This window comes from Etheostoma spectabile, chromosome 17 (assembly GCF_008692095.1).
Source record: "Etheostoma spectabile isolate EspeVRDwgs_2016 chromosome 17, UIUC_Espe_1.0, whole genome shotgun sequence".
In the NCBI taxonomy this organism is placed as follows: domain Eukaryota; kingdom Metazoa; phylum Chordata; class Actinopteri; order Perciformes; family Percidae; genus Etheostoma; species Etheostoma spectabile.
The window spans coordinates 17295364-17320741 of NC_045749.1; the positions used below are offsets into that span (position 1 = coordinate 17295364).

The following is a 25378-nucleotide window of genomic DNA, read 5'->3' on the forward strand; positions in this document are numbered from 1 at the left end:
CCCCCACCCACCCACCCACCCACACTCACACACACACACGGAATTAGCACAATTCTAAAATGCTTGCTATAAATTATTCTGGTTCACTGTGACAACATCATCAAATATTCATTACAAGTCAAAGTTTCTAAACAGCCAGTCTAGTATGTGAATCTCACATAGAACAAGGCAAAGTTTTTATTAGCAGTTCAGTTTTTTACACTTGCTTGGACAAAAATAATTTAGGTTTACAATTGTGAAACATTTATTTTTCTCTTTTAGAAAAGACATTTCCATCATTTAGATTAAAAAAAGAACACCTGCAACAGAGTTAATTGACAAATCATAACATCGGCAATCAAGCCCCTGATGCAAAAAAAATAATAATCATGCATTTTCTTGACACATCTCAAACAAATGTGCAAATGATAATTCAACTCGCGCGAACAAAACCACATGATGCCTAAAACAAACCATAACAACTTGAAAGCTCTGTGTATCTCTCGTTCTTAACGTGAACACACACACACGCACACACACACACGCGCGCACACACACACACACACACACACACAGTACATTACCTCTTCCTCTGACAGTGAGCATTGCTTTCTAACCAGTGACTATTCACTCTTAAGTGCACGCATCTGACAAGAATGTGAGTGCCTTTGCCCTTTCTTCCACTCCCCCTAGTGTATCCATCCAACACTGCATTTCCCCCATGCATCTCCCAAACAGGGACGGAGAGAGAGGGAGAGAAAGGGAGAGAGAGGGAGGCCCCGCCTCCAGATGACATCAGTGCTCTATTGAAGCTAGAGGCAAACACAACTCCACATTTGTGTTGAGATCTACCCGTGCATCTACGTCCTTGCACAGCCTACAGATTGTGTGCTTGTGCGTGTGTGTGAGGGGCACCAGTAAACACAGCAGTGCTGCTAAAGATAAACTCCAAATCGCTCTAGCCTTGTGAGTGAGAGGAGCTTTTTTTGGATCTGAATTTAAACCATTATAGCCTGGATTGGATTATTATTTTTTCCCCGTTGTGAACCAATTTAAGAGGATACCTGTTACTTTCCCCTTTTTTGGTTGATTATAGAGGTAAGTGCGTTTTTTGCTGGTACAGTCCTGTTTGGAATGCATCCTCTTCATCTTTTTGGATCTTCTTCCTGGCAGAAGGAATTTAAAGTCATGCGGGATCCTCAGGAGTTGCTTGTATCTTAATTAGTCACCCTCTGTTTTTTCCCCTCTCTTTATTTTTTAATATTCGGCGCAGGCGAGACATATTTGGTTTCTCTGATGTGGTTATGTCACCGGCGTAACGTTTCAAGCTATATTTTAAAAAGGAGGAAAAACGTTAGTGCACGTTTCTTCCAAACAAGCAAATTGTGCCTTTAGACTGCAAGTCATTCTGCTCAGCTTGGCAGATCCCACAAAAAAAAATCTGATTGAAACTGATTCTTGATCTATCTCGTCATCTCAAGTCCCTCTCATGCCTGCAACTTCTGCTTCGATCCCGCACAGCCTAAGCGACTATATCCCTCTTTATATCACCAGAGACCACAAACACTACCTCTCGTTTTTCTCTCTGTCCGTAGAGATGTATTTCTTGTTGCGACACGCTAAATTTGCTTGTCGATCACATTCACACTCCGCCTCAGTACATTGGTCACAACATGTAAAAAGCACTTAAGGAAGCAACAGGGGCGCCTAAAATCTTTTCGTTCCATATTTCAGCGTTTCATTTTCCTAAACCGGTGGGGAAATAAACAGTGGTGAATACGCAAACTTGATGAGATTAAGGGGACTGTGTGATTTGGTCTCGGCTCCGCAGCCCGAGAAGACACCCCGGTGTGCAGCTGAAATTGCACTGCAGACCCCGCGGAGTTAAACATGAAGGGGCAGCTGGAGAAACTCCGCTAAATGAGTCTCCAGCGTCACTGTCTGGACCACTCGGACCAGCTCTATTCATGTCCTACTCCATTGAAATGTAGCCTACTGTGTGTAAGTGCACGCTTGTCTGCAGATTCGTCCCCCCCCCCCCTAAAAACATCAAATGTGTGAAAGCTTTATGCTGTAGCAGCGCAGTCATGAAGGTCCCCTGAAAATGCACAAAATAAAATCCATTTAAGTCCCTACGCACCAGTTCGCTCATAAGCAGCGGCTCATGTATCGAACATATACTGCAACGTTACATGAAGCCTCAAAACAAATATCTGACTGACATATTAATAGGCATCCATAAATAAACGCGGTTTACACCAAGATAATACCTCCTGCTCATATGACCGCTCATACTGTATGTCAATCTATGATGCTAATGATTTAAATATCCTCCTTGTTTTTCTCTCGCCATACAAACGTGATTTGTATCCCATTGGATCAATGCAATAAAGTGGGCACCTTTAACTCTCATGCACTGCATTTAACCTGGATGTATTATTGGCAACACCAGGGACAGTTGTTAATCCAATTTAACATTGCCTTTCATTTGTATGAGACTATAATATATATATATATATATATATATATATATATATATATATATATATATATATATATTATAGAGTGTGAGAGAGAGAGAGACACACACACACACACACACACACACTACAGCCTGAATTCAGTAAATTACAAATTAGTACATCCAAACTTGAATACTTCAATCGTGAAGCAGTGAAATGCTAGCTCTTTGATTTCCAGAGTGTTTGAGAAAAAGAACATAAATTGCATGTTTAACATAGTAGACATGAGGACAGGCCCAATTGTCTTCACTTATGACTGCCTGAGGAAAAAGTCTCCCTTCAATTGCATCCAGAGGGAATTCACATAACAGATTAACAACTAACCAGGTCACTACAGACAGAATCTTATATTGCCAGAAACGACTGTGTTAGGGGAAAAAGTAATAAGACTTTCATAACTACCATGATATGTTACAGATTCAACACTGTATTCTGAGGAGGCCTTACTCAGTACTTTACATACTTTATTTAGTGACTAAGCAGACTTTTTTACCTTCCATATTACTTACTAAATGTAAAGGTGTAAACATGGCTGCAAAACAAAAGTACTGCAGGAAAATCATTTGTGAGCGTTATGACTCGGGAAAAACAGATGGGCCAGTAGGGAGGTTAACAAATCTCTGCATTGTAGGTAGGTGTCTGGCCTGTGCTCGGATGGGCTCCTGTGACCAGCTTAACATGAGTATTCAGTGTTTTGGTGTTTGCTTGTCACATACAGACACACACACATACATTTCATCTTGCAGTGCCTACCACCCCCATGTGGGGAAAAACCACTGCAGCTGCTACAGATCTCTCCTTTCAGGCTTTTACAAAAGAGAGACCCCCGTCTGTCCCAGGCTTCTCTGTGCTTTTAATGGGCGAGCAAAAGTATCATCTGGTCAGCCCATCTAAAGACTGCACCAGGAGGCCACATACTAAAGCTGTGGAACTATCAGAGATTTCTGCCCATTTTCTCTTTGCCTAAAACGTGTTCTGTGTCCCTGATAATTCAAATGTGACCATGAATGTTCCATTGTGTCTCAGCACCACAGCAAGCCGCTGCCCTGTGTCTTGACATCCAACTTACTAATATGTAAATCAATGGCAGACAAAAGGCCTCACACGGCACACAAATATTACAAAAACTCACCTTGGTTAGCAGCAGAAAATTGTGAAAACAATAAATGTAAATGCATTAAAATTCAAATGGACACTACATCAGGTTAGCTGTAACTGTCCTTAACCAAACTAAGTGTAGTTATTTGCATTATACGACCATTAACAATTGTTTTCCAGTTTTGTTATCAAGTTTATAAACTTTTCAAGACACAAATCTAAAGGAAAAAAAACACAATTACGATATTGTACGCAATCACAATTCAAAACTTTATTATGAATTAGAATAAATAATCAACCGCAGATACAAACAACATTGATTTCCCAATGGGGGGCTCTACTTTGGTTCAAAATTAATTTCAGGGCTCATGAATAATTTAACAGTAAAGCCATTACTACTTCTACAGCTCTTTCTTCTCCCTAAATGCAACCTAATATTCTGTATTTTACGGACCTAAAAGTCATTATAATCTGCAATATTTTTGACAGGCATGAAATTATTTCTATTTGAGATTTTCCAAAGCCTTTCTTGTGCAGTGTATGACTAGAGGGCACAACGTCTTGGGCTCTATTATTGCAGACTAATGTGCATTTATGCGTTTTGAGCTCACAATAGCTATCAGTGTCCAGCTTTGTGTGAGCCTCCCACGCTCTCCACTGAAAGGTAACTAGCTGTACACACATACAATTTGGCAAGGATGCTTAATTTAACTTGGTCAGTTCAGAATAAATGAAGCAGAAGCCACTCTGACTGCTAGGGAATTCTCCTGTCGGCCAGCCAAGCTTATTAGAACGATCGAGAAAGACATCCATCACTAAAAATTTTTAACTCAGCCTCCATTGCCCTCAAAATGATTGTGTGCACATAGCACATGTTTGTGGGTGCGTACATTTGCGTGGATATACATTATTAGTAATTATTTGCAATATGAAAGGCTCGTACGATGGACTGTGTAAAGTATAGGCATTTTTAAATTGTCTGAATAACCCAAACCCCTACTGTTGAGGCTACAAGGTCCACATGCTTGCCTTGTAGCGAACAATGGAGGGGGGGCCACTCTCTGAAATCCGATGAGCGTGGAAAAAGAAAAGGAGGAAAAAACAGCCAAGCATCTAGGCCTGACTATGCTCCACGTAAAGCAAGCATGATGTGTTTGGTTCAAAGCAGGCTTCTGATAAATTCCCCATTATATGACATAAATTATGCTAGTGTGATTTGCTCTTTCTGATTATATTCATACCAGGGTTCATAAATGAATAGCCACGTTCCTTGCCCCGTGTACTGGACATTGAGCCAGATTCGGTTATCTCAGCAGTTGACGGAGTTCTAGTGGCCAAAGAAAGGCAAACATATCTTATATTTCCCTATGCAGAGAATGATCTTATCTCACAACCCTAAAAGCCTATTATTCCAAATGCAGATAGGTATTGCAGGGTTCCCTTGATAAGACAGAAAAGCAATGACTATTACTTTCCATTGTAATGCTAAGAATTCAAATCAACACTACGTACTTCATATCCAGAGGATGGAGAACTTTACAAAATGAGGTGAAAAGGGCTATTTAAAATTGAAATAGCTTGACTAAGTGCTGCATTAAAAGATCATTCCAACAGACAGACAGCTCATATGCCTCTATCATACCGCCATTTTCTAAAACTCCATTACTGAATTTCATCTTTTTTTGTTCCCCTTGTCAGACTCCTTCATTCCAGAAGTTAGTAGAGGTCACATCTGGTGCTTTTTCCCCAGACTCTAATCTACAACTAATGTAATACTGGACTAAGGGGCCGTGTTTAGATGGAACAGAAGGAAGGGGGGGCGTTATTATTAGACAGAATCTCAGGAGTTGTAATCGAGTTTCAAGCCTCTCAATTCCCTAATCTTCTCCTTGTCGTGAGCTACAACTGTTAAATGTCTGGGCCCCTTGTTCCTAATTTACCTTTACATGTTTTACAGCAAACAGTGGCTGCCAGTAGGTCAGATGAATGGTTACATATCAGGACACAAAGCTATTGTGTTGTAAAAGGAAACGTAACATTTTCTTTGGCAAAGGAAATTCTATTTTTACAAACAGAAACAGCATTCATAAGAGGATGGGCTTAACAGGTCACAGAGAGGAGCTGGGAGTGACAGAGATGGATGCAACAGCCATCCTCTTCTCCATACAAAGTACATATCGTTTGTAATGGGTGCTTTTTAACAATGCAAGTAATTCAGTAAGTACTAACTGGATCCGTTTTTCCTCTAACGGGTGGAATCTGGACTAGCCTTGTTTTCAAACTAGCACAGACTGCATTAGTTCTCTTAAGAAATACCAAAAGTGAACTAGACTGAGAAGGGCATAGGGACTCCACCCTTAGCCATTGTGTTGGGGTCTGGATCACTGCTGTCTTTTGTATGCATAGCTTCTTTATTGTAACACCACTGGAAAAAAAACATGGTTCTTTTAGAGTAACGGGCCGTAAAAGGTCAACCAGCTAAATCATAGGCTAGAAGAAAGAGGTATTTCTAAATAAGAATTCGCAATGTAAGCAAGGTCAGAGTTCAATATCAAACACATTCCTAAACTTAATTAGATTTCCTCAGCATCAACATCTAGTTAACTTAAGGTTTCATACTAAAATCAGTACCTGAAATGTACAGGGGTGTAGTGAATGATATATTCAGAAACATTTTACAAATAAGTTACAATTAACACAAACATGCGAAGAAAATGTCTTATCAACCTTTAAAGATTACTCTGTCGTTGCCTGAACATCCAAAACAATGTTTTGTACTGACTGAATGTGGGCATTAAACATGTTTGTGTCTGGTTATTTTTCAGAGCACCATCCCAGGTGTGAGGAGGGCACAGTATGAGTCAAGCTGCAGATGCGTGAGGGAGGCTGAGCCCAGAAGGATAAGCACCTTGCCCTGTTTTGCTCCTTAGAGGAAAGGAGAACATTGGTTATCTGCTCCAGGAAAAGGGACCAGAGCCCCGGATTAATGTGTATAAAGGCTCGACAAGGAAGCAGAGGATTCTGGGTTACCCAAAGACCTGGAGTACACAAGTGAACAGGCCTGTGTTGAGCCTGTGGCACAGGGGATTGACATGGCTCAGACCAGCTTTGTGTCAACTCATCATGCCTGTTGGGCTTGATTGCAGAAAGGAGCCTTTGCTAAAGCTCACCCTGTCTTACACGCGGAACACATTACAACACCCAAAAATCTAATTTGCAGTTATGGCTGTTGAGATCAACACCCATTAGGATTTTTAATATTACCTGAGAGCGCACGTTTTGCCAGTGAGAGGGGATGCTTTTTCTACAGGCTTATCTGCCATGGTAAAGGCATTGAAAGCATGAGCCTCTGACTACACAGAGGAGGTCATCGTCCAAACAAGGATCAGCTCAGCAAACACTGACCAGGTCAGGATATCACCAGAAAACCCTTGGACAAACTTTTCCTTTCAGAAAGGATAAGAGCACATTCAAGAGGAAATCTTGATTGGATTTTTGGTGGCTGGAAAGGATTTACCACTTCGTATAAATCAGGTACAACAAATACGGATGGCTTTGCTTCTTTCCACTTCACTGACCAGAACACAATTTCTAATGAGACATGCAGGAAGAGAGGCCATGGCAGGAATGCATAATTAAAGCAATAAATCAGTATTAGCCTAATTAAAAGGGAACTACACATCGATAGGGAAAAAAAGAGACAACCAGTTGGCACCTTCTGGCAACCAGTAGTAAGTTTATCAATTGTGGCACTGAATATCTTTGTTTATTTAATTAGATACATTTTAAATATACCACAATTACACTGAAGAGCATTAGCATAGTGCTGTGGAAGAACAAATGAAGATCACAAATATCATCTTGTAACCTCATAAAATTACCTGTTGCTTTTGGATCTTAACGTACTATAAACTTTTATCAAACTTATTTTCAGTGAGGAGAGATATTTTTTCCCTACCCTGTAAGAAGGCAGTTAAACCACAGAATTTGAATGGTGAAAAGCATGGCTAAAAATCTAACTTAAGAGTGTGTTAGTTCCACAACAGTGCATCAACAAAGCCTGACTTTGTTCACTCTCGTGGTCTGTAGCGATGAAAGGCAGCCTTGAGATACAGAAATGTGTAAAACAACTAGGGGATGCAATTACATTTCACAAGTCAGGGCCAAAAAGCAGCGACACAGAGATTCAATTCACAAAGCTCAGAAGTTGGAACATTTCTTAAAAAGCAGTTCTATTTCTATTGCAGGTTACAAACTTCTAATTCTAGAAATCTATTAGATGATGTAGAAAGCCGGCTCTGAAGAAACCAGTTAATTGTAGAAAAAAAAAAACTGTTGAACTTTATTTTTACTGTCTGGCAAACCCAATGATCAATTCATATAAATGAGGATTTTAAACGGATTCTTTCAGCAGTTATTTCATCTAAAAAGTGCTGCAGGCAGCATTTCAAAACACCCAGCAATTACAAGAACAGGAATTTGGCTCTCCTTTAAAAGGCCTTGTGCATTTAATGTACCCTTGTGTCTTCTCCCCAGGGGATTCTTGAGTGATTAGACTGCCAGCCAACACAGCTTCAAGATGGTGCGTCAATGCAAGGCCTTTATCCTTTCCCTCATCAGGGTTGGGCTGCTGCTGGGTCTTGCTAACCCCCTGGTGACCTCTGCCTCGTGTCCCTCAGCCTGCCGCTGTGATGGGACCTTCATCTACTGTAATGACCGTGGCCTGACTTCCATTCCTACTGGCATGCCCCAGGATGCTACGGTGCTCTTTCTGCAAAACAATCGCATCAAGAGTTCGGGCATTCCTGCAGAGCTCCGCAGACTGTCAAATGTGGAAAAGATCTACCTTTACTGCAACAATCTGGATGAGTTCCCTACTAACCTTCCTCTTGGGCTGAAAGAGCTTCACCTTCAGGAGAACAATGTTCGGATGATTACCCATGCCTCTTTAGCTCAAATTCCCTACATTGAGGAACTACACCTGGATGATAACTCGGTATCTGCAGTCAGCATAGAGGAGGGGGCCTTCAGGGACAGTACCCACCTCAGACTGCTTTTTCTCTCCAGAAACCACCTAAGTACCATCCCTTCAGGCCTACCCATGAGCATTGAGGAGTTGCGCTTTGATGACAACCGCATCTCCTCCATCTCAGAGCAGTCGCTGCAAGATCTCATCAACCTGAAGCGACTAATCCTGGATGGTAACCTGCTCAACAACCGTGGGATAGGGGAGATGGCTCTCATCAACCTGATCAACCTGACTGAGCTCTCGCTAGTGAGAAACTCCTTGACATCGCCGCCAGCCAACTTGCCAGGAAACAGTTTGGAGAAGCTGCAGCTACAAGATAATCACATTAATCGGGTCCCGCCTGGGGCTTTTGCCTTCCTTAGGCAGCTGTATCGCTTGGACCTGTCTGGCAACAACCTGAGCAGCCTCCCACAGGGTGTATTTGAAGATCTGGACAATCTCACACAGCTCCTGCTACGCAACAACCCCTGGCAATGCACTTGCAGGATGATGTGGGTGCGTGACTGGCTGCGGACGTTGCCGTCAAAGGTGAATGTACGTGGCTTCATGTGCCAGGGTCCAGATAAAGTCAAAGGCATGGCAATTAAAGACCTAACTACAGACATGTTTGACTGCACAGGTTCGGAACTCCCCACGTATGAGACAAGCACAGTCTCCAACACTTTACCCCCCACACAGCCCCAGTGGCCCTCGTTTGTGACTAAAAGGCCTGTAGTAAAAGGGCCAGACTTTGGTAAGAATTACCACAGCACTACCACCTCTTCGGGCAGAAAGATCATCACCATCAGTGTAAAGTCAACTAGTGCAGATGCAATACACATATCATGGAGAGTGTCGCAGCCCATGACTGCGCTACGGCTCAGCTGGCTAAAGCTGGGACACAGCCCCGCCTTTGGCTCCATCACTGAGACCATTGTGCAGGGGGAGAGGAAGGAGTACCTGCTCACGGCACTGGAGCCAGAGTCTTCCTATAGGATATGCATGGTTCCCATGGAGACCAGCAATATTTACCTGTCAGATGAGACCCCTGTTTGCATCGAGACAGAGACTGGTTCTCACAAATCATACAACCCAACTACAACATTAAACAGAGAGCAGGAGAAAGAGCCTTACAAAAATTCCAGTCTGCCTTTGGCTGCTATCATTGGAGGGGCTGTGGCTCTTTTGGCAATAATCATGCTGGCGCTGGTGTGTTGGTATGTCCACAGGAACGGTTCACTTTTTTCCAGGAACTGCACCTACAACAAAGGCCGTCGGAGAAAGGATGACTATGCTGAGGCTGGCACTAAGAAGGACAACTCCATCCTAGAAATACGAGAGACATCTTTTCAAATGATACCTATAAATAACCTGCCTGTGTCCAAGGAGGAGTTTGTGATACACACAATTTTCCCGCCTAATGGCCTGACTTTATACAAAAGCCCACATAACGAGAACAGTATTAACAACAGGAGCTACAGAGACAGTGGAATACCAGATTCAGACCATTCCCATTCATGATATTGCGCATGGCCATTCATGATGAGTGTGTGACATAAAGAGTGGCAAGACTTTTACAAAACACTGGATCTATAAGACTAAGGAAGCAATGTTCTGTACATTTGCCATATAATTTATATTTAAGGACATTTTATGAAGACGAAGAACGTTCCAGTTGCATCACTGAACCATCAGTGGGTATTGTGACTAACTGCAATTCTATATTTTAGGAATTTGTAGTAATTTGTACTGTATTTCCTTTGCTTAAGGTTATCGACCAACTAAAAGAAACTTTGTGTTCTACTGAGATATGATGACTTGTCAACTGTGAAAGTGGGTTTTCATTGCTGTGTTAAACAATCAGACCTTAGAAAACCTTGTAGTATAAGCACAGGTCATTCTTTTAACTTTGTGGCTGTCTGAAAAACAAAAAGACAAAAAATAACATGAAGTAAACTAAGGCACAGCTGATTGAACAACTAATTTGCAAAGCAGGCATGTTGCCCTCAAAAACAATGAGCAGTCAGTAGCTGTCTCCACAGAATATGGTCTTGCTCTAGGATTCACCTGGTATGGAGTACAAATAACTAAAGATGAGGTGCCATGCTGTATTTCTCTGCTTTGTTCAGTGTGTGATTTCTTTCCTTTCTGTTTTGCAAGAAGAGGAAACACAGCAAAGCAACCCAGGAAGTGTTTCAGTGTTTCTTATAGGATTGTAGACCACAGCACAGGGCAGATAAAGCACACCGACCTTAAGGAGCTCTCTGTTCCTCAAAACAAGAAGACTGGACAGGCTGACACAGAGGACCCCCCACTATCTCTACTTGTAAAGCCAACAATGGCCCAACGACAATGGCGGCATTCTTTAGTACCATGTACCACATACGTCACTCTAGTCACCAGGGCCAAAAAGACAAAACATGTTGGTTTTCATTAGAATAATCAGTGTCAGCAACTCCTTGTTATGAGTATTATTTTGTATTATTTTCCAAATGAACACACTATTATGTTTTCACAATTTGAAGTTAACTGTTCTTAACAATTGAAAACCAAAGTGCATTGTATGCCCTTTGGCCAGTCTTGTATGTGCCTTGATCCAATGCTTATTGTATTTAGCTTTTTAAGAAACCAGTGACTTTTTTTCATACACACTTGAATATGAAAAATATTGGTCATTATACAGAATAAAAGTGGCAAAACAACTGCTCTTCCTTACCTTGAGTACAACAAACCCCACTCAAATTGCTCAATCACTATTATCCTAACATGCTTTGCTTTGATTGCTCAATTTATTTATTTTCCCACTCGAGAGAATTATATCTTTGTACAAATGTGAACTGCCCTGGAGTAAAAAAAAAAAAATAAGGCTACAGGGGGACCCGGTTTATTCATTCATATCTCAAATTACTGTCTAGGCATATATAAAAATGCTTGGAGATTAAATAAACAAAACATCCTGCATTTTTATCCTTCACAATGACGTGAACTCTGAGATCTTAGCTCATAGCCTTAAAACCACCTCACCCCTTCCAAGACATAGTGATCTCTTTAACAATAACTGAGATACTGTTCTTGAAACCCAGTTTCCCACTCAATGGGCAGTCTGCAGAGCAACATCTGCTTGAGGCTGCTGTTGTTCTTTCGTGCGGTGAAGCCATGTGTGACTTATCCGATTGGCCAGAGAGAGAAATGTCACAGTAGAGTAGAAATAGGCTGTGGAGAGATTGGACTCTGGGGTTTGATGAACCTCCCAGGCACCAGGGCAACAGAAAACTAATGACGAGGCACCATATGGAGGGTGGTAAAAGCAGACCCTGATGGGGATGCCCGTCTCTGCAGAGGACAGAGTATATATACACTGCTCCGGGCAGCACACATAATGACACGGTTGCAGCTCACCCGGCCAAGGGCCCATGAAAAGGTACAGATGGAAAAGCAGTAAAATAGCCTATTAGCCCATTTTACAAATGCAGCCAACAGACTACCTTGTGAAAGCTTGAGATTATACTCACCAGACTCAAGCACTGACCGTACTCCTACACAAAAGCACATAAGTATTCAGTGTGTATCACAAAAAATATTGCATACCCACATTCACACACACCCACAAGCTCTTAACACAGGGAAAGCTTTAATTACAGTAAGAGGAGCAGCTAAAAGCTGCACACGCTATCCAAACCTTAAGTATACAGCAACCCTGCCTTTTACACTAAATATAAATGACAATTACTTGGAATTAAAGTAAACAGGCGGTCTACTTTTAGAAGACTGAATTGTAATAGTTTCCATATGAACGCTGTCAATAGTTTTTTGTTCTTTGACTGTTCAGCCTTAGTCCTATGTTATTTGAGTAAAGAAAACTACATGAGAAAACCTTGGAATGTTTTAATTTTCCTTTTATCGCGCTGAAGTGAGTGAAGCATCCTCAGCCAAGATAACATTTAGCACACTTTATGGTAGCCTTCTACAGAAACACAACATAAACAATATAATGTGCTGTGATATGTTTTAGGTAAATTAAACTATACAAAAAGACATACAGTTTTCTCATTGCTATTAAATCGGCCTAGCAAAAAATGTGTAAGCAGAGCTCTCCGCTGGTTTCACAGCATCAGCTTCTTGCTGATGAATGAGGTGGCTCCACAACTGTTAACAAATGATAAAAGTGTTCTATTGCTTGAGCAGGGTGTCCATATGTCTAGTAATTGCAACTTCCTAAAAAATTGCAAGTGTTATTTTTGAGCCAGAAAGAAATGGTGCATTGATTAGATCACTGCAATTTCTTTAGCAAGAACAGCAATCTTTTTTTTTATTGTATGTGTTATTGATAAGGTTTTGTGATTATATTAATTACTCCCATGGGTTTGTAGTGACTGAAGTATGCTGACAACTTTAGAGCTCTGATATTGAGCAAGCCACTCTCTTTCTCTCACATTTTCTCTCACCTGTGTGATAAATTACTAATTTAGCCAAATGGTGAAAGCAGCATGCTATTGTTGTAACTTTCACTGAAAATAACATATTAACCAGCGCAGCTTTGTGCAGTTTGGCTGACCAAAGTTTGAGGCAAAATTAATGAACCAGACTCCTGATGCCCCTGTGTGACCTCACTTATCACTCATGACCCTTGACCACTCTGTCCCTTTAAACAGTTCTTGAATCACTCATGTTCTCACTGAGGTCAGACAAGTCTTTAAACAACACAAGATGCCACATGCATTTGTCTCCTGTCTGACACATAGTCCCTTATTGTGTTGTCTTTTATTTAACGCAGAGATTAAAACTAATGGTGGCAGCTGCACTGTCCGCCCTAGGCTGCCGTTATTCCTATTGTAATGTACTGGTCAGGCAGCCGGTCACATTTGCATTCCTATGGATGCTTGGATCAAAACGCCCCTGGATGGCCTCACAGTTGCCAATAGCCGGGCATGGTTCTTCTCCAAGTTAGCACAGGCCATGTGATCCTATGACTGATTAAAGGTCAGACTCAGTTCAAGGATCTCAAGAGATGAAAAATGGATGCATATTAGTGCCCGCAAAACACAGCAAATCATCAGGAACTCTGAACAACCTGTAAGCACCATAAGGTTGCTCTGCTCAGGAGAGACCCCCTGGCAATTATTACAGGGCATTCTAAGCAGATGCCAGACATGATGAGCAAAAACACTACGAAGAAAAGGTCAGCTGTTTAGCTAATGGCTTAACTGCCCTCAGAACCATACAAAGGCTCACAGCATAAGGTTAAGCCAACGAGTTGATACAGGGAGGGCAAATTTGAGATCTTTCGATTTGGTTCATCAACATCATAAGGCCTGCTATGCTGTGGTGCCTTAATAAACTGTACACAATTAGAGAAATTGCTCTATTGCTTTAACACAATAAACACATCAACAGCAGTGTGTGGGTATGTAATTCTCAAAGTGAAATACTCCTTTCACATACTACCCAATGGTCATAATGTACAGAAAAAAGTAAGTGTCTCACAAAACCAAAGCATATTGAACATTTTGTTCTTTAAAAAAAAAAAAAAGGTTACGACAGAATAAGATCTCCTTGTTTTTAAACTCTTGAAGAAATAAATTATTAAAATTAAAAAAGTGTGCTTCTTCAACACATAGACAAGTGTGCCAAAAACAACCGCACATTCATAACAAAAATAAAAAGGGGTGCACGCTGTTCCCTTTCCCTCACATCCTGTTGCACACAGCTTGCACATCAAACAGACCCAGGACTTAATAGCATCTAAATGCTGAGCGGAGTGGTGCTGAGGTCAGAAGCCAAACCAAACCAAAGCTCAGGGCCTCCCACAAAGTCTGTACTTTTGCCTGTGTGTGTGTGTGTGTGTGTGTGTGTGTGTGTGTATAACTTGGGATAAAAACAGAAAAGAAACAGTCACCGTTGATGCTCTGATGTGAAGTACTTAAACTTACTTTATTTTTATCCTCGTTTGTATGGTTCATTCACATACATAATCAAATTACAATTATTCAAATGTCCTGTCTTTAATGCAAACATGCTTCGGAAAGTCTAGGCGTGGTCACATAGACGCATGCTAATGAGTTTTTATGATGGGAATTGTAGATTGGGGTGGGATCCTTAAAGACCTCACAAACAGACGTGTGACTGGCACTTGAATGTTCAATGTACATTTTGTAATGAACAAAAAGAGGGAGAAACTGACAAATTTATGAGTAAAATGTGTAATCATGAATGTTATGTAGGTAGTAGTAGTAGTAGTAGTAGTAGTAGCAAATGGTTCATACATCCAATTAAAGACAGACAATCAGACTGATTTATATGCACGCAAGCAGAATAACCTAAAGCCATCACCTCACCTCCTCACAGTTGTCCCAAGACTGTCATGAGATTTAGTCGTTCTCCGTCACAAGCACGATCTGTTCTAGCCGTAAAAAAGAGCGGTGGAGCAAAAACAGTGTGTTCGGTAAGAGACGTGTCAGTGTGAGTGATGTGCTCCTGTGTGGGGGTGTTGTCCCCTCCACTCTATCTCTGACCAGCTACCCCCATCCTCCAGGCCAAGACCCTCTCCATCTCTTCCCATTACTCAGTGACCTGAAACCACGGGGCCAAAAAACCTAACCAGCTCCTCAGTCTTCTTAATGAATCCAATTTTTTGCCTGAGAGCACAAGGCGTGCCCATATATCCATCGCAACTCTAAATTATCTGACATTAATACAAATTAACAAGAGCCACCGCCATCAAGACTATGCCACCCCACAATAGCAGACAACGACAACACATCTGTATCACTGTATGAAGACAGCAACTTCTTTTATACCCCCAAATACAGAGTCAATAATCTCATTTAAAACAGACTATAACCAAAACAAAAGCAGAGGGGCTGATTGGTGTCAGTGTCATTACACCATGAATTATACACAATATGTTATGAAAATATCCATATAATTGACTCTGCTCTATGGAAGACATTAATTCCTGTCCTCCATTAAGTGGTTTAAATGGTCTTGTAAGAGGCCATACATCTCCTGATGCCCTTTATGAGATCAACAGCACGTCCCCCTTAGAACTTAATCGACCCTCAGTCCCATTTGTCCATAAAGTCTGATGCAGAGGAATAATTATTTATTTCCTGAAGGTTCTAAGGGAGGCAACTTGTCCATTGCAGTGGATCTGCAGCAGAGGCCAAAGCTTATCTTCTCTCATTTATGGTAAGCCAGCTTTAAATGTCAGTACAGTATTTGCATGCCAATGTGCATCTGTCAGCAGCTCATTATTTTCAGATGTTGACAGCCTAATTGCATGCAACTTTTGTCCACTTTGCTAACCTAATGCTTGCTACAAGCTAAGAACAGCAAGCAGAGGTTTAAATCTGCAGTGTTCGTGTGCAGCAGACCTATTCAAAAACACCACTGTCCTAACCAAGCCTACTAAAGAACATTGATATCATTTATATTGACCTTCTTGTTGCATCATTTACATGCTGAGGCTTTGATTCTCCCACCTGACTTTCTTCTCCCAAGATGTTTTGAGAATGGAGACTGAGTAGGGCAGAACTCTACCTCAGCAGGTGTGAGATTACCCTTTTGACAGTCTGACCTTCAGGCATAAGCTTAGTGTATCTCTCCAAAGAAGTTCATCATGCCGCTCATTCACTCAGACTGCAGCTCCTCCACACCTCAGCCGCAGCGAACACAGACATTTGCTCAAGGGTAGCAAATGATTTGGTACTTCTCCAAGAGGTGTAGATTTCAGCAGTGTCAGCATCTTTTGGACTGTAAATACAACTTGTCACCGTTCATCAGGGCACGAGAAGGAGAACGCAGACACTTCAAGGAATCATTATTTTGCTGTCCTCAAGCACCTTGACATGAGATAACTGCAGTGCAGTAAAGGGGTAATATCCTTGACCTAGCGTAGGCCAACTACCACAAAGGGTAATTAACATTTCATGTGGCCTTGGTGTACTCGCATAGTTTCAGTCACAGTCTTGGAGACAGACTTAGTGGAGCTGACAAAGTTTAAACGCGTGAACGCAGTAAGTGGGCTGCCTCCTGCTTTCACAAGTGTGGAAAAGTGACAGCAGTGTTATCCTGTAACTATACAAGTTATGCATATAACTCTGCAGTGGGTTGAGAGACTGAGGTTAGAGAAATCCCCCCTACCGCACCACCCAAACACACAGAAAAAAAAGTTAAGAGGAAAAAGTTTGGGGGAGAAGCCACCAATAGGCAGGGCAGGGTGGTGGGATGTGGGATTAATTAAAAGCTGCTGTCACTGTGGTGTGCTAGTGACACGCAGCCACATGATTACTGAGATCTCTGTGTGAGAGGAATCTGCTCCCACAACTCATTTCCTCCCCATTGAGGAGGGGGGTGGGGGGGGGGGAGCAAAATGGGACCGTCTGTTATAGAAAATACCAAAAAAGAGAGAATCATTTTTCATTTAAAGGAATTTGAGAATCCAAAAGGGAAGGAAAGGGCAGTGGGGTAGGAGAAGAAGGATGAGGAGAAATTCTTTTGTTTTTTTGAATAAAGTCTGCACAATCTATTTCAATCGAGTTGTACACTGGGCTGGTGGGAGGGGGAGGTCAGCGGATCTAAGCCACTGTAATCCTAAGATTGCTGCTGCTTAAAACCTGCTCAAGTTAACATGGTGATGTGTGCGTCTATAGACACTATGACACGCAGCTTAAACTAACATCTGGCAATGCTACCACATCTAACTTTCCACTTATTTCTTGGGATGCTTAGTAATCCCTTTGTTGCGACCTGTATACTGAGCACACCTGCTACTCTAGCGATGAAAGGATTTGTCTACAATTCTGAAAATGTATTAATAATTTAAGTAATTCATCAAGCATAAAATGTCAAAAATATTTTCTGGTTTCAGCGTATGAAATGTGAAGACTTTTTGCTTTTCTCTCATTTCCATTATCAAAAAAAGTACATGATATGTAGCTTTTCAGCACATAGAAAGTAATTGGAACAAAGCTGTCCTTATTTGGTCAACCCATCTCCTTGCTGTCCCTTCTCTTCCAGTGACTCATAGCTCATAAAGACTGTTCAACTCAGTATTTCACAACAAGCCCAACATAATTCCACATTTCTCTTATTTGTCACACAACAACACACACACACACACACACACACAACACACACAAACACACACACACACACACACACACACACACACACACACACACACACACACACACACTAGAACAAGGCAAGCAATTTAAGGAGGTTGCCTTGGTCATTGAGAAGTTTTAATTACTATATCCAAAAAATATTTAGCAGATTAATTGATAATGACAATAATCAACCCTACATTCACAGTATAGGCTATATGTTATGTATAAGTCTACACTACCTATACCCCTATGCAGCAATGGCAATTCAATATGCAATTATATTGAGGGTCCAAAAGTTCAAAACCACCCATGGTGGCGTTTTTCTTGCGTCTTATAAAAAATAAAAAATAAAAAATATTGCAATGGTTGGATTGATTGTTTTTCTCAAGTTATTTCAATGTGTGTTTTTAGCAAGCTGTCGAAATGGTTCACGGAGTTGTAGCATTGGGAACATTATGGGGGGGGGCACTATAGTATTGAACAATACATGATTTTTAGGTAAAACACCTTGCAGATGCACATGATCCTATTTATGTTTACAATCGATAAAACATACTTCAAATTCTCTTCACGGACAGACGGAGCAACTTGCTGACACGTGTGTCAGCCATATGCGGCATTGTCAGATTCTAGCACATCTACACTTTTTTTGTGGATTGTTAATTGTGGCTTCAGTTAATGAATTTATAGCAAGATTGAGAAGAAAAATAAAAATGTCTTGGGAAATATTTGAAAGACTTCCCACCTGTTTTTAGTGTTGTGAGGGCGAGACAAGCGGGTTGGAGTGCTAGAGGTTACACCCCAGCCACAGATGTCATTAACAACAATTCTTATTAGGGTGATAGCTATGGTGAAAACAGGATACTGTAGACAAGGAAGATAGCAATGGAGCTTAGTAATTCACACTTCACTCTTCACTCTTACTGTAGATGACAGATGTGAATACACTGTGGAAGTTGGGAAAATAGACATGTTAATTTACATGATCTCAGTTTGGCATCCGTTTTGTTGGGGAAAAATAAATTGCATAAATACAATCATTAGCGTTAAGGCTACTAATTATTCATCTCCTTTAATATGCAGACATTTCATTTAAACAAAAACTTTAGGCAGAAGAGGAAAGTTTCCAGTTTCAGAAAACACTGCTGGGAATGCTGGCAGACCCATTCTTCATTTTCTAATTACGCTGGATTATTATTAGCAAAAGACACAACTGTCGTTGAAGACATACATTGATGGAAGTAGTGCACTAACGAAATTGGGAGATGCACGCCGAGCAGAGGATGTTAATAAAGAGGGATATGTGCTGTGTGTGGTGCAGAGCCGAAACAAAAGCTTAGCACGTCGAAGGAAATTACAAGAAAAACTGAAATAAATTTGAATTTTTACTAGTGAGAATGCTGAGCTTTAGGCAGACGTACTTTGTATACATACGTCTGTCTAACACACATTCCCGGTGTTTCAGGCCAGCAGCATAAGGCCAAATGTTCCCAGATTGATACTAATGTGACAAGGGAGATGGCTTTTGTCTGTAGAGTCACCAGAAGTTGTCAATGGCACCACGAGCTTGGTCATTAATCACCCTGTCTGTGTGTTGTGTGCATACATGACACAAGGGCATGGTTGGAATGAAAAGGGGTTGAGCCCTGTAACATGGGCTCTCACCCCAGGAGCCCCAATGGACTGGAATTAAGAGGTCCCACACATTCATAGTTACCAGGTCACTAATCAAATTATGTTGATAGCTAGGGATAGCACACAGGACAACAGAATTCATTTAGTATCCCTCACCTCTATTGTCTATTTGACAGGGCATCACTGGGGTCTGGGGATAAATAAGTAACCCCCTTTTCTTTTCAATTTATTTGAATCCCTTCAAATGAATAGTGTGCCTTGTGAGAGAGGCATGAATTAAACAACAATGACAGTAGGTAATTTGAAACTTTTGACAACATAGTTGTCACTGCGAGAAAAACTATGCAAATGCAAATCATCAGCATGAGCCAGATGGTCATAGTTCTGGGCAAATTCACTTAGTCATGCATAGATAACAGCTCAGATTACAAATATGGCCAACACATTATTAAAAAAGAAAAAAGGAAGAAAAAAAAAGGGGGGATGTGAGATCTGTCCATCCATCACTCAAGATGGTCATTTGGTTATATGTCCCCTGAGGTGACTAAACATAACGTGGCCCTATGTCAGACAGGATATTGTGGGTGTGGGCACTTGCACGTGGGTATGCCAATTATGCATAGACCACAGCCCCAATGGGATCTAGTGCCTTCGCCGTGTAGCATTTTAATTAATCCTTTGATGACAGAGTGGATCTGGCAGGCTATGTATGTCTTAGGGCAGGGGTGAGAGGGTAGTCAGGAGAGAGGAACATGACGGAGGGGTTCATGCCAAACCCACCAAAAGGCATAACACAGTGAGCAGCAAGTCCACTCTTGGACAGGTGCTCCTTCTGGGGTCACCCGCCAACTCACTAACCACACAAAGCCACCGTCTGTTACCACAGATTTGACCCGCATGGCCCAAAACGGAGACACCCGTGGCCTCAGTTGATTCTGGTAAATGTTGTGAATTTTTGATGTGCATGATAAAACTAAACATTTACATATGTTTAAGCGTCTTTTATTACAAGGTAAAAATGTACCAGTTGGCGGTTTGCTTAGATTGCTTGCTCATTTTCCTGACTTCTGGTCTTGTCCTGAGGTGCAGTTAATTTGAGCAGCTTTAATGTGTATTTGACAGAGCGTAGAAGATGTATTATCACTACTGGTTTCTTTGCTTTGTGAAATTTGTCATTTCAATGACCATTTAAGCTCACATTTTACACTAAGTGTGATTTGAATATAAAGTGGGCCATACATTTACATCATCTAAAGAAATCCTTGGGAAATACAAATCTTTCTTGAGGGTGATTAATTGAAACCTTTAATGTGGCGGCCATTGTTTCATGGCCTGGACTGGGCCAGGGTGGGTGACTGCACACATTGATGGGGAAACTCAATGTGGGCCGGCTTGCCCATGCTTAATCATGTCGAGCCAGAATACTAAACACTCTGAAGGTGAACAGTGTGACCATGTCCCGATGAGGAAATTGTATTTCAGAGTCAAAATGAGAATCGCTTTAATCGATAAGTGCAATGAATGTCTTGGTGACAAATTTCTCAGCATGGAGAAATGACAAATCGCAAAGTTTTACAGTACTTAAAGACACTTGCAGTGCAAGGTCAACAAGCAGAACAAGATATACATAAGGACCTATGGACAATAATATGCATTATTTTCGGATGTGTTCTCTGCTTATAAGTAACATTATTACAATTGAGTGCATGAGTGCCATTGCTATTTTTCTCTTCAGCACATTGGATACTCAAATGAATAACATCTGCCCCTCCAGCCCCCAAGGCTGCTGTCCGTCTGTTTTCAGTTTTAAATTAAAATATAAACAGTCATGTGCAGTAAGGACAGTGATTACACAAAAAAACATTATATGGCACAAAACACTGCTATAGACCGCCAATTAGCAGAACAAAAGTATTGACTGGATCAACCAAGTCAATGAGCCTCATTTAAGAGACCGCAATTAGCCGGTTTTAAAGCAGATTGCAGAGGCTGAAAAGGAGCATGGTTTGTCACTTAGCTGTTGTGAAATGAAAGAGGCATAGAGGAATGTCTGTGGTAAAGGGATCTTTTGTTGAGGTTCATGTGCTTGAGTTTACAATACAGTCAGAGTGCTTCTTTCATACCACCAGCACGTGGTCATGGCAGTATTTGAAGCGATGGGAGAATGGAGAATGGAGGGGACCAAGCAGAAGATGGTCAAAGAGTAGATAAGAAAAGAAAAAAAATAATTGTCAGAAAAGGATACAAAGACAAATAGGTTACTCTTGAGCATAAGTGGCAAAGCCACATGCAGGGCTAAAAGATTTCAATAATCAGTAACAATATTGGGATTGCATAAATTTAACTCTATGCTCTGTATTGGTGCTCACATAAAATTAATAAAAAGGTTAGTCTTTGAGTTTATGCTTTTGAAATAAGTTTTGAAAAGTTTACTAATTTTGTTATTGGGACATTACGTTACTGGTTCTAACAGCTACACAGTTGTCCACGTATGGTAATAACAACATAATGCTGGTAAATTACAGCTACCTAGCATGCTGCTACCCAAAACTACCCTGGCTGATAATGATGTGATGCAATCAGCAAAGTCAGAGACTCACCACTTTGTCATGTTAAAATGATACAGAGTGGTGCTTCCTTCTCGAGGAAACCATATTTAGCTGAGTGTAAATAGTACACAGGTCAGCAAACAGCCCACTAAGAAAGAAAGGAAAACAACAACAACAACTGAGAGAAGAAGATCTGAGTGTTAAAATAGAGACAGTTTAGTTGTACAACCATGCACAATGTTTCCTCCTGACTCTTCTTGTCGAGAACAGAGATACTATGCACAACCTACCGAGGGATGTTTGTCTATTTTGTGTGGGTGTGTTTGTGTGAAAATAAACAAGTGAGCACATACTCCTCTAAGGTGAGAGCATGGAAAAGGTGTGTTAACGGAGGAGAAGAGAAGTGGAAGCCGTCAGACACAGGAAGGGAAGGAACAATATGGATACCATTACAAAGATATAACCTGTGAAAACACATGTGGTGATGTGCCCAAGAAGCATAGTGTGAGAAATCAAATCAGGGGATAAGTTAAACTAGACCACATGTCCCTGGTGATGGTCATCCTGGCTTCACCCCCCAGGCATACACACTCCAAAATGTTAAGCTGGCAATATATTAAACTCCAGGGGTGTATCTTACCACTAGGTTCTTCTAAATGGCAATTTCTTAGCTAGGAGTTTCCTATTTTATCCCTCTATTATTCCTTTATGTTCTGACCTATTCAAGAAGCTGCTGAGATCAACTTTTACTAAAAAATGAATGGAAATCGAAGCTAAGAGAAACGGTTGACCTTGTTTCTATGGATGACATTGTGCTTTATGAATGGATTTACTCAATATACATAATGAAACATAATTACTGCAGCCATCTGCACTATTAAGGTGATATTCTGTTATTTGATATAAAAGACACCAAGTAACTTCCAAGTATTTACTGTTTGATGTTGCTTTGAATTCTACACAAACAACTGAGATCTTCCCAGTTCATCAGCACTGCCCAGTGGAACCTTCACAGTGGCCAAGTGGCAACGCGCCCAGGTATAAATGGATTGCTACTACTACTACTATTAGTTGGTGAGGTGGACACAAGATAGCATGCTTGTCATCTTTAAAAAAAAAAAAAAAAGAAGAAGAAATGGGAGGGAGGGAAGGATGGATGGATGGATGGATGCAAAGCTGTTTTGCTAATGTAAAATAAAATAAAATGGGCAGTTGCAAATGTGTACTGCACATTGGTTAGATGTATTAGGTAAATTCATCTGCCATTTAATACAAGCAGTAGATTGAATTCTGTCAATGACATGTGCAATATGCTTCTTGCAATATTGTGTAGTGTTCCATCAGTAGTGCTCTTCTTTAAAGCTGGGATTTTAAAAGAACTACTGTTATAATAATTTTATACTGGATCAGCCCAAATCTTTGATTTTTTTATTCTTTTTAAAACAGCATGAAAAATGAAATTTTAAATACTCAGTCTGACCCCATTTCAGAAACTGTAGCACTAGGCATCAGTGAAGTAACACTTGGGAGTGTGACAAGTATAACACTGATGACGTATTATTAAAAATAACGTTCATTAAGCAGACTACTTTTGTGTTTTACACACACACACCACACACACACACACACACACACACACACACACACACACACACACACACACACACACACACACACACCACACACACACACACACACACCACACACCACACACACACACACACACACACACACACACACACACACACACACACACACACACACACACACACACACACACACACACGGATTGTGTCTGAGGGTTGGAATTTTAAACTCTGCTCAATTTATGAAGGCTATGGTAAACTACTCCTCAGATCTCTGCCGGGTGAATCCAGACAGCTAGCTAGACTATCTGTCCAATCTGAGTTTTCTGTTGCACGACTAAAACTTTTGAACGTACACATGTTCCACCAAAACAAGTTCCTTCCCGAGGCTATTTAGCAGCAGCTCCGTGGCTCTGTCCAGCGCTTACCACCATCCAAGACAATTGTGATTGGTTTAAAGAATTGCCAATGAGATAGAGCACGTTTTTCTGTGAAAATCAATGTTCGTTTTTACATGAGGCCGTTAGTACTCAGCCCACATTACATTTTTGGATGATGTTTTACACAAATTTGATTAGCTATTATTTTATATTCTCATTAATTACGTCCTGTGATTTTGATTGCATTCAAAAAATTAAAGTGAGACTGTGGCCAAGTGAAGGTGCTAATACTCTGATTGTGTTAAGATAATGTACCTGATGAGGCTATTTCACAGTCTGGCTTCATTTTAGCCGACAAGCTTCATTAGTCTCAGCCTCCAAAATGGCATTCAAACTGCATGGCCAAATGATTATCAAGTGCTAAGAGCCATGCCGGGACCTGTACCACACACCATAAACCTCTGATATTAATTAACATCAGTTGTTCACAGATTTTATTGGGTGATGCCTTTTTAATCGACACCTGCTACGGCTGACAAATTCAGAAGGTACACTTCACTGTAGGAGGACAAATTAAAGTCAATTAGTTTGAGGCGAATTGAAGGAGATGGCCGTGCAGATGATACAGGAACAGGCAGGCCACACGAGCTCAGGCTCAGACGGAAATCCAGACTATAGGGGGAGACCCAATGTCTGCCAATGTGAGATAAGGGCAGCACAGAGACTATGGCGCTCTGCCTTATACTGCTGCTTTAGAAAATGTAGTGGAGAGAAATGGTTGGGGTCAGGGCTGCAGCAGGATCAGTTTTAAGAAAGCTCTATACCCCAAGAGGCCCACTGATATGTGTAGAACAAGCATCTTTTGTTCTTTATTTACATTCTTGCTGGATTGGCTGGGATGAATTATGGAGTCTATTTTAGTTTGCAAAGGGGTTGATGAGAAGGTGGGCCAAGATGCAAGTGAAACCCCAGAAGCCATAGTTTGTGAGTGTGTTCTCTAGAAAGAAGGAAGAAGTCACTGCCAACATGGAAAACTGGGGTGAGAGTGTGCCTGGCCTCAGCAAGATCATCAAGGCCAGCTGGAGAGGGGAGGGGAAAAAGGATCCAGAGCAACGCTTTACAGGTGTTCCCACTAACACTGTGGCTTCTTTTATTCATAACATTTAAGTGTGTGGAAATATCATCCACACAATTTTAACAGCTGTTCTAACAAATAAAAAGAAAAGACTGTGCCAATCTCTCAAGATAAAATCGTTGGCACAAAAACCTTGTCCTAAAAAGGGCTCTTTGATGGACTCAAGCCCCCTTACTCATCTCTCCAATTTAAGAGTCTATTACTCATCTGAGAGAGAGGAGAGATATAATCAGTAAACGTAGTACACATGGCATCATTTTGTCATTGATTACATCCCACTTTGCAATACAGTAATACAACAGAGACCTTATTTATTGATTTTGATTGATTTCAATATTGATCAATCCAAAACCAAAGATTCTTTTGTACCTTAAAA

General features: G+C 41.0%; 2 protein-coding genes across 7 annotated transcripts in view; one reads left to right on the forward strand and one right to left on the reverse strand.

Moving 5' to 3' along the window:
• Positions 1 to 25378, reverse strand: part of macrod2 (mono-ADP ribosylhydrolase 2) — a 473980-nt gene that overhangs the window by 386291 nt on the left and 62311 nt on the right. The gene's annotated exons all lie outside the window — the stretch shown is intronic.
• flrt3 (fibronectin leucine rich transmembrane 3) lies at positions 807 to 11483 on the forward strand. Its single transcript, XM_032540518.1, has 3 exons — positions 807 to 1077; positions 6425 to 7133; positions 8136 to 11483. Exon 3 carries the CDS (start codon positions 8179 to 8181, stop codon positions 10126 to 10128), a length of 1950 nt encoding a protein of 649 aa, XP_032396409.1. The 5' UTR covers positions 807 to 1077; positions 6425 to 7133; positions 8136 to 8178; the 3' UTR covers positions 10129 to 11483.

Coding starts and splice junctions, on each gene's coding strand:
- flrt3 (XM_032540518.1), top strand. CDS start 8,179: ATGGTGCGTCAATGCAAGGCCTTTATCCTTTCCCTCATCAGGGTTGGG.